Source organism: Phyllostomus discolor, chromosome 3, assembly GCF_004126475.2.
Source record: "Phyllostomus discolor isolate MPI-MPIP mPhyDis1 chromosome 3, mPhyDis1.pri.v3, whole genome shotgun sequence".
Classification (NCBI taxonomy): domain Eukaryota; kingdom Metazoa; phylum Chordata; class Mammalia; order Chiroptera; family Phyllostomidae; genus Phyllostomus; species Phyllostomus discolor.
The window spans coordinates 208,867,027-208,876,690 of NC_040905.2; the positions used below are offsets into that span (position 1 = coordinate 208,867,027).

The 9,664-nt window shown below is 60.0% G+C and overlaps 1 protein-coding gene across 1 annotated transcript in view; it reads right to left on the minus strand.

Moving 5' to 3' along the window:
• ENG (endoglin) overlaps nucleotides 1-9,011 on the minus strand; it is a 30,958-nt gene extending 21,947 nt beyond the window's left edge. The window contains exons 1-2 of the mRNA XM_028514439.2: nucleotides 8,612-9,011; nucleotides 53-195 (exon numbers count right to left, since the gene is read on the minus strand). Coding sequence (XP_028370240.1) covers nucleotides 53-195; nucleotides 8,612-8,678 — 210 coding nt within the window. The 5' untranslated portion in view covers nucleotides 8,679-9,011. The remainder of the gene's footprint in view (nucleotides 1-52; nucleotides 196-8,611) is intronic.
• Between the last annotated feature and the right edge of the window lie 653 nt (nucleotides 9,012-9,664).

Consider the following 9,664-nt stretch of genomic DNA (forward strand, 5'->3'; position numbering starts at 1 on the left):
GGCCCTGGGCCTGCCTCTAAGCCCCTACCCGACCCTGTCTTCGGCCACTCACCCTTGGGAACTCCAGGAAGAGGACGTGGACCTCGACCGTGGCATTGGGGACGTGGGCCACGCAGCCGCGAGGAACCTGGCTTGTGAAGTATGTCACCTCGGGGTCCACAGGCTGCAGGTCACAGTGGACTGCTTGTGCAAGACCTGTGGGGGAAGCACAGCCAGAGAGAGGGCCAGATGAGCGCCGGGTGGTGGCCACTCCTCCCGCCTGCTGGGTGCCTGCTGGGCGCCTGCTGGGTGCCTGCTGGGTGCGCGGCGCGGGCTCGGGGCTGCACCGCATCCTCACAGCCGCCCCGCGAGGCGGGTATCACGACGTCCGTCCCCCAGATGAAGACACGGAGGCTCGGAAGCAGAAAGCCTCTGTCCTGGATGCACAGGGCTACTCGGCGTAAAGTCGGGAGACAACACTCAGGACACCCGAATAAATTCGAATAAGTGAAAAAATAAATAATTTTGAAAGCGTAAGTACATCCCAACTATTTCATGGGATACACTTATACTAAAAATTGTTTTCATGGGTTATTTGAAATTTACATCGAACTGGGCATCCTGTATTCTATTTGCAACACAGGGCAACCCTGCTGGTGTGGGGCGGGGCCCACACAGTTCACGCACCCGAACCTGCAGGCCGGTTCACGCCAAAGGAAGGTGAGAGCTGGGATCGGAGACACAAGGTCCCCTCTCGTGCCTCAAGGAGGCGGAGAGGGATGGGCCAAGGAGAGCTGGGGCCTCCTGTCCCCAGCCAGCGTGAGCCCAGGTCGCAGGGCAGCCGGCGGCAGGCAGGCCCCGGGGCTGCCTCGGGGGCTGCGGGAAGTGCGGGTCCTGAGGGAAGGCCGTGGAATTTCACCCTGACCCAGTGGAGGAGGAAGAGGAAATGAGGCCCCTACACCTCGGCCTCAGGAATGTGCTGGGGGGGGGGCGGGAAGGGGGGCTCCGGAGGAGGGAAGGAGGACAGGGAAGGGGAGACTGCTTGGAAGCAAGTGTCTCCATCTCGTCGGGCTCCCTTCCTGTTTTCTTGGAGATCAAAGCCGGGCACCGAGGGACTGCACACGCGACCGGCCGACGCCAGCTCCGGGCAGGGGGCAGGGAGGCCTCTTCCGAACCCCGGGCTGCTGGCTGGGCCGCGTCTTGGACCAGCCGGCCTTCTCCCCCACCGTTCCGCTGCCTGCGCAACCCCATCTCCCTGCAACATCTCGGGGAGGATGCGTGCGGGACAGAGACATCTGGCCGCCGTGGGGGCGCAGGCCATGTGAGTCCGTGCCCGGGACCCGGGCCCGTGTGCCGGGGACCCCGGAGTGCCTGGGTCATGCGGCATTTCGGTTCGCAGCAAAGCCCCCGAGGCCAGGCTGTCTGGCTCTGGCGAGCGACCTCACCCTGTCGGGCCCCAGTGGCTGTGTCCGTCTGAGAGAGGACGGGACGGTCGGAAGAGACCCGCACAGTGCACAGAGGGGCCGGGATGCCTTCGGAGAAAGAGCACCTGGTGGCTGGTTCTTTCGATCACTTTACCTGAGGCCCCGGGCCCTGGAGAGGACTGTCTCTCTGGTGGGGGCGCAGCGGCATGCAGCCTGCCAGAGGGGGGGGCTCTCAGAGGGTCCCACGGCTCGGCCCAGCCACCTCCCTCAGCCCGGCAGACTCCCGGGCTGGCACCGTCTCCTCCTGTCCCACCCCCTTGTGACCCACCAAGCCCCTCAGAGCTCCCCACCCTCTCCCTTTCCCTATCAGCGAACACACACTTCTTGGCTGTTACTTGGCCCAAGCCCTTCCTCTACAGACGGGGAGACTGAGGCCGGGAGAGGCCAAGGGTGCCGGAGTCACACTGCGCGTGGCTGCCCAGGCTGGGCCTGGGACCCACCTCTCCCCACATGACCCAGGGTCTGGCCTGCCGATTAGCACAGTGGCTTCCTCCTTCCCTCCGGACTTTCCCTGCCCCCTCCCCAGACTTCCAGGAACCCCAGTTCCTCCCAGATTGCCGGACTGCCGGGGCCGCCGGGGCCACCTCCTCCATGCCGTCAGCGGCACGGCCATTATGTAATGATCAGATAACGGGCCAGGCTGGGAGATCAGATAAGAGGCCCATTTATTTTGGGGCCTTTTCGAATCCTGGCTGCCCCCACCCCTCCGACGAGAATGGGGAGACAGGAGGGAGTGTGACGCCCGGGCCTGTCTCCTGGAGCCGGAGGCGGGCCCAGACAGAGCAGAAAACAATCCCCCTGGCACCACGGGAAACTCCGGGGCCTCCAGGGACCTGCGCCGGGGGAGGCGCCGCCTGGAGCCTGGGTGACCGGCTGGCCTAGCGAGAGACCCAGAGTCACCTTCCCACCCCTGTCTCCTCTCCGACCGCGAACCCGGGGCCACTTTGGGGCTTTCCCAACGGCCACCCCTAGAACTTTGGGATCGAGAAAAGCAGCCCTGGAGCCTGAGGTCCTGGGTCAAACCCCAGGTCTGCTTCTTAAAAAACTGGTCGCCTCGAGCGACACCCTGACTTCCCCGAGCCTCCCTTTCCCTGTTTGCCAGAAAGCTCCGTCGTGCGCACTGGGACCCGGGACAGCGGCATGGAGGCCTTGGCAGCTCTGTCCTTTGACCCTCACGGCAGCCTGCGACGAAGTGGGTGCTATTAGTACGACTGTTTGACACACAAGGAAGCCGAAGTTCAGGGAGGAGCGAAAACCAGCCCGAGGTTCCCCAGCTCCCGGGTGGCAGGGCCTGTGTTTGGACGGAGACAGCCCAGCCCCGGCACCCAGCACCCGCCCCACAGGCCGCCATGGGTCAGCCTCGTGCAGCAGCCCGTGTACAGAGTGGTGCCCAGCACATGTTCTGTGGTTACTGTGTATATACCAGGGCGGATCCTTTATGACGGGGCCTTTTCTGGTCTTTTCTTCCATCACCCATCTGCCCAGCCACTGTCTGTTCCTCTTAGGGCTCAGTTACTCCCTCGCAGATTTCCCAGCTCCCAGCCCAACCCTCCCACGCTGGGCACAGCCCCCCGCAGGGCCTCGACGCTCCATGCTCCGGTCTTCCCCGGAACTTCCCTATGCCTTCGGGGGCAAGGCCACACTCCACACCTAGAGCGGGGTTAAACAGCACAGGGGTCTGGCAGATGCCAAAGGTTCAAATCCCGGTTCTGCTACCACCCAGCTTCCTGTCCACGGCCCAGTGCTGTCCTCTGTAGAATGGGGATGACGCGATCATAACAGCTTTCTCAGCCACGTGGGGAGGCTCTGGGTGAGAAGGTACGTGCACAGGGCTAAGCAGGCTCCCGATGCGTGAGAATTGCTCAGGGGCCGGCAGCTGCTGTCACAGTCAGTTATGCCAAGCCAGTGGGGAGAGCGAGATTTGCCTTCAGACAGACGGTGTTCATCGCGTCTGCCACGCCCTTTCCCAAACCAATGGTCTTCCTCTATTCGGCCACTTAGTCAACTTCTATTCATCCTTCAAAACCCTATTGTGAAAACCTCATCAGAACTGATCCGGCTGGGCCGTAGGTGGGAGGGCCACTGTAGGTGCAGGAAAGGGACCGAATGCCCATGGCGAGAAGGTCTGCAAACAGAAACATCCTCATCATCCTCCCCGAGGCAGTGCGGTACAGTGGCTAGGCCCCGGGCTCAAGCCCCAGCCGCTCACATCTGGGCTGCATTACTCAAGGAAACCCTCTCCCTGGCCCCGCACCCCCAGGTCCTCGGCTGTACAGTTCGGGGTCCGGTTCATCAGGCTTCTGTGAAGCTCAGCCTGACAGTACACGTAACACGTCTAGAGCAGCATCCAGCACCCAGTAAGCCTGGATCAATGTGGGCTGTCTTATCGGTCTCTTCCCGCCACCCCTATCACGGCTACTGACATGAGCTCAGCCCTGGATAAGGGTCCTCTTCAGCCTCAAGGGCTGGGACCCCAAAGCCGGGCCTGGAGCTAGGAGAGAGGGCCCAGAGCCAGGGCCATCAGCTCTCCGAGCCCCCACACCAGGCCGCCCCAGGCGCAGAGAAAGAAGCTGGGTGCGGGAGCAGGCAGCCTGGGGTTGGACTCTGGACCTGAGCCCCTTGTCCTGAGCCTCGGTGTCCTCAGCTATAGACGGGGTCTGGAGACGGGGAGCCGCCTAACGAGCTGCAGACCCAGAAGGGGGTCTTGCATCCCTCCCTCTTGCCTGGATTCCCTCTCAAGACCTTGAGCGAGCAGACCAGGCCTGTCCTCAGAGGGCCCAGCGCTGACCTGTCTGTGACCTTGAGAGACCGGTGTCTCTTTCCCTCTGGGTCTTAGTGTCACCATCTGTCTGGCTAAGGTGAAGGAAACTTTTTTAAAAGAGTTTATTTATTTTCCCTGGCTGGTATAGCTTGGTGGATTGAGTGCAGGCTGGGAACCAAAGTGTCCCAGGTTCAATTCCCAGCCAGGGTACATGCCTGGGTTGCAGGCCATGACGCCCAGCAACCGCACATTGATATTTTTCTCTCTCTCTCTCTCTCTATCTCTCTCTCTCTATCTCCCTCCCTTCCCTCTCTAAAAATAAATAAATAAAATCTTTAAAAAAGAGTTTATTTATTTTTAGAGTAAGGGGAAGAGAGGGAGAGAAACATCAGTGTGTGGCCGCCTCTCATGTGCCCCCCCACTGGGGACCCAGCCTGCAACCCAGGCATGTGCCCTGACTGGGAATCGAACTGGCAGCACTTTGGTTCACAGGCTGGTGCTCAATCCACTGAGCCAGACCAGCCAGGGCTTTTTTTTTTTTTTTTAAGACTTTACTTATTTGTTTTTAGACAAAGGAGAAGAGAGGGAGAGGAGCACTGATGTGCAAGAGAGACATCGAACGGTTGCCTCTCGCATGCCCCCCAACCAGGGACCTGGCCCGCAGCCCAGGCATGTGCCTAGACTGAGAATCTAACGGGCAGCCCCTCGGTTTATGAGCCGACACCCAACGCACTGAGCCGCTCAAGGCCGGGATAAGAATCTTCATGGCAGTGGGAATGGGCTTCAGGGACCCAGCCTCTCCTGGCTCCCACGGCTCCCGCTCCAGCCTCTTTTTCCTCCTGGCAAAAGGGAAGCTGTCCCAGAACACAGCCTCGACGACACAGACATGTGTGGGCTCTGTCCTGTGACACCAGCCCCCCACCACCAGCCCCTCCCCAGAGGGTCCCAGAGCCCCACACAGGTGGCCAGGGGCACAGGAACTCGAAGTCAGGCCCTCGGCCCATCCTCCGGTGAACGTGCACCCACACTCAGGAAACGCCCTTTGATCCCAGCCGCCCGGCGCGGGCCACGAGTCCCCGCACCGTCGCTTCTGGGACTCCGTCCAAGCGAAATACTACGAATACAGGAAAAGGTGCGTGTAGCAAAAATGTGCACGGAGGTGGTATTTATAATTAGCCCCGCTGGGGAAACCACCTAAATGTGCAACAATAGGGACTCTATGAGGCAAAGGATGGAGGGCACCTTTAAGGAAGAGACTGTTCCAGAACCACAATGGAATGGTTTGGGCGTCCCCATGACAACACAGAAACCTCTGGGACGTAAGAAGGGTACACAAGATGCCGGAATGTTGATCCCCCTGCATCAAAATTACCTTAAAAAGCTAGTAAGCAATCCGCCCTGGCTGGTGTGGCTCAGTGGATTGAGCACCAGCCTGCGAACTGAAGCATCACCAGTTTGATTCCCAGTCAGGGAGCATGCCTGGGACACAGGCCAGGTCCCCCCCCGGGCACGTGTGACAGGCAACCACACATTGATGTTTCTCTCCCTCTCTTTCTCCCTTCCTTCCCCTCGCTCTCAAAATAAAATTTAAAAAATTCTTTTTTTAAAAAAAGAAAAGCCAGGAAGCAATCCCCCAGCATGCTAACGATTTTTCCCCTCTTATACATTTTCTTCGAGGAGCAGGCTAAAGTAAATATATAGTTAAATTGCTTTTAAAAAATCTCTACCTGCTTGTCCTTGAAAAGAACTCCAACATGACAAAAAAGTGCGTCTTGGGCGAAAACCCCGGTGCTCGAGAAAGCACGAGTGGCCGCACACAGTCCTCTCTGCGTGTGCTGCGTGTGGTCACTGTTTCACTCTCAGAGAAATGAGCCGCTGCTGTCTGGGCAGCTGGCAGCCCGGCCCCGCTGTCTGCCCACGGCAGGGCAGGCGAGGCCCAGCTGCTTGATAACCACTGCACGCTATTCCACTGCATCTTAATCCAGCTAACGGGGCCCAGGCTGCTGGACACTTGGGTGGTCTCCAGTCGTTGGGTTTTTGTTACGGCTACGTAGGGACCATGTATCCTTACAGAGCTGGGCAAGTAACTCTCCGGGTCTGACTTCTGAAGGCTGAGTTGCTCTTACAAGTATAGTTTTTTGAGAGATTCTGTCAAGCTCTGTTCCCAGAAGGCTGGACCTGGTTTTGAACCTCGTTTGCACCTATTGGCACCTCCTCCGCCTGAATGGGAAGGCCCGGGTCACCCTCATATCCTCCCCCGTCTGGAGATCTGAGCCCCATGCCCCGGCCAGGCCCCCAGCTGCCCCTCCCGGGCCTCCGTCTCCCAGACTGTAAGGGAGCCGGGCTGGGTGGTTTGGAATGGGAGCTCCCTGGGACCCTACGGCCTCCGGGAGTCATTACCTGCTCGCAGGAGCAGGCTGATAAATTATCAGGATTTTTTTCCCCAACAGGCTGTTAAACACAGCCATTATTCAAAATTAAACTTTATAAGCTTGCAGTTAAATAACGTGTATTTTCTAAAAGGTAATACATATCAAATGTCTCACTTCCTGATAATTGTACTCCATTTCACCATCATCTGTGTTCTTGAGGTTATTATCTACGTCTGTCGTGTGTGTGTGGGATGGAAATACTCGGTGACTGTCCCCTGCTGGGCACCTCTCACTGACTCCCAGTGAGCCTGGTGAGCCGGCCGCTCAAAATCAGCCATGCGGGAATATTTACACCCCGAGAGCATTTACACCCTGGGAATTAGCAAGCACCACCTCCAACCCCTCACCCCTGTTGTTCATTTTCTTTGCCAGCACGCCCCTGCCCTTGAGCCTATAAAACCAGGCCTCAGAGACCTTCACGGACCTTCCTCTGATGAATGGCGTCAAGAAGAGAGTGCCGCTAACCAAGCTGGAAATGCGGGGGCTGCGGGAGAAAGGCAGGGCAGCCGCCGCGGGGCTCAGGGAGGGCCCCCATCGAGCTGTGTGAACGCGGCCGGCCACCGCCTCCACTTCCTGTCCTGTAAAATGGGACGACAGGGGCAGCCGTCTTTCGGGGTGACCGGGAGCTTCATCGCCCGTGGTTAGGAAGTCACGGGCCCGGGGTCAAATCCCTGCTAAGTCACTAAGTGTCTGAGGCTCCCTTTCCTGTCTGTCTGTGAGGCAGTGGGGAGCGCTCCAGTGACCGGGGTTTGGGGACTCGGAGAGGCCATGGGGGTGGGGGTCAGGAGGGAAGGGGGGGTCGCCACCGCTGCTGCATTCTCACCGCCCCCTAGATCCTTTAGGGCAGGGGTGTCCCACTTCTGGCGTCTCTGGGCCACACTGGAAGACAAGTTGGTTTGGGCCACCCATGAAATACATGGGGACACGTAATCACAAAAAGAAAATCTCATAATATTTTAAGTAAATTTACGATTTTGTGTTGGGCCACATGTGGCTCACGGGCCGTGGATTGGGCACCCCCACTTTAGGGAGTTCCTGGGTGCACCATGGCTGAGGGGGTGTCCACAGGTAAAGGGGCATCCACAGATGAGGGGGTGTCCACAGGGCCATGCTGCGGCTTCAGGTGGGTGCGTTCACGGGGCACAGCAAGGCCACAGGAAGTGGGACGAGGGGCGAGGAGTCCTGGGCTCCTTGTGGCCCCTTGTCTGGTCAGCTTCTGAAGGCAGCCTAGGCCACGACCCCTGGAAAAGCCCCCCAGGCCGCAGAGTGCCCACAGAAGCCCTGCTCTGGGACTGCACCCCAATCCTGCAGGCTTCCTGGGGAGCAGAGCGGGGACGGCGGCTGAGGAGCGCACTGCGTTCAGAGGGGTCTGAGCCACGCACAGGACCCCGGGGAAGGTGAGGGTGGGGGATTCAAAGCTAATTATGGAACAACAGCAACAACACGGAACCCTCAGCTCGCCCGGGACATCTGTCCGCAAGCATCGCCTCACCCGGCCTTCCCGGCAGCCCCCGAGGAGTCTGTTACCACCCCCACTTTGCTCAGAGGCCGGAAGGTCGTTCCCCAAGATCACACCACGAGGAAGTAAGCACAGCCTAAAGCCTGAGTCCAAACGTGAGGCCTCGTGCCCTCCTTCCCACACATTCCTCAGCTAGGAGACCTAAGGCCCAGAGAGGGCAGGAGGCGCTCCCAGGGCTGCACAGCATGCTCGGGCCTGCGCTTCCTGGAGAGAAACCAGGAGGCCAGAGGCCAGAGACCAGGGTCAAGGTAAATAACTCACCTCTGTTTGCCTGGGACTTTCAGGACCAAAAGTTCCTGGTCCTGCCAAACCAGGATGGTCGGTCACCCTATGGCATCTGCCGTGGGCTGTGCAGCCCCCCCAGGACATGAGCTCCCAAGGGCATGAACTTGGGACAGGGAGCCTGGTCCCCCCACCCCGGGGCCCGAACACCTACTTGTGGGGCTGAGGCTGCCGACGGCCAGCAGCAGGGCCACGACCAGGAAGCGTGCGCTGTGGTCCATGCCGTCCCCCGCGGGCTCTGGTCGCTGGGCGTTATCCGGTGTCCAGGGGCAGAGCTGCGGGCAGGCTTGGGGGCCGGCGTGGGCTCACACGGGGACCCAAAGGGAGCAGGCGACCGGAGCGACGCTGTCCCTGCTCCAGCCTTCTAAGGTGACGGCCAAGTTGGTCAGAAGTGGGCACGGGGCGCAGGGCCGGGCCGAGGGTCGCTGGCTGAAGGATGAGCGGGAAGAGGGTGCTGGGCTGGTGTGGGCGGCAGCAGTCCGGGGCTGGGGAATGACCGGCAGCGGTGGGGAGCTCCTGGCTCATCCAGCCAGGCCAGGGAGGCAGGAAATGCGCTTCCTTAGAGAAGGGGCTGGGCCAGGCGGCCTGCCAGGCGGGAGAGGAAGTGCCATGAGCTTTGTCGCTGGGTGGGGGGCCCTAGGGAGGGGGAGGCAGTGGGGTGGGAGGGCCCAGGCTCCAGGCTTGTCTCCCTGTGCACTCCACCCTCCCATCCCACCCTGTCCAGGGCTGGCTGGCAGCCCCGGGGCAGGGGACAGATGAAAACAATCACCCTAAACACCCAGCAAGGGAACCTTTCAGGACACAGGCACTGGCCAAGGCAGTCCGTGTGGAGCTCACAGCTCCATGAGGTCAGTGGTCCCACTTTGCAGGTGAGGAAAGAGAGGCCTCGTGAAGGGAGATCACTGGCCCCTAAAGATAATGGGACTGGGATTCAGACAGATCTCCCTGGGCACCGAGGCTGGCTCCCGTGGCATGGCGCTGGCTGCCATCGTTTCCTACTTTCTCAGGCAGTGAGAAACTGAGGCTCAGCACGGCACAGGGCACAGGGCACAGCATGGCTGGCCACCGGGGCTGCGGTCCCCGAGCCCTGAGAGAACAGGGGCCCTGCTCCAAGACACGCACTTTGCGCCTGCCCCGTCTGTGTGCAGAAAATCCTCCGGGGACGAGACAGCCCAAACAAAAGGAGGGCGCATTTCCCTGGTGTTTC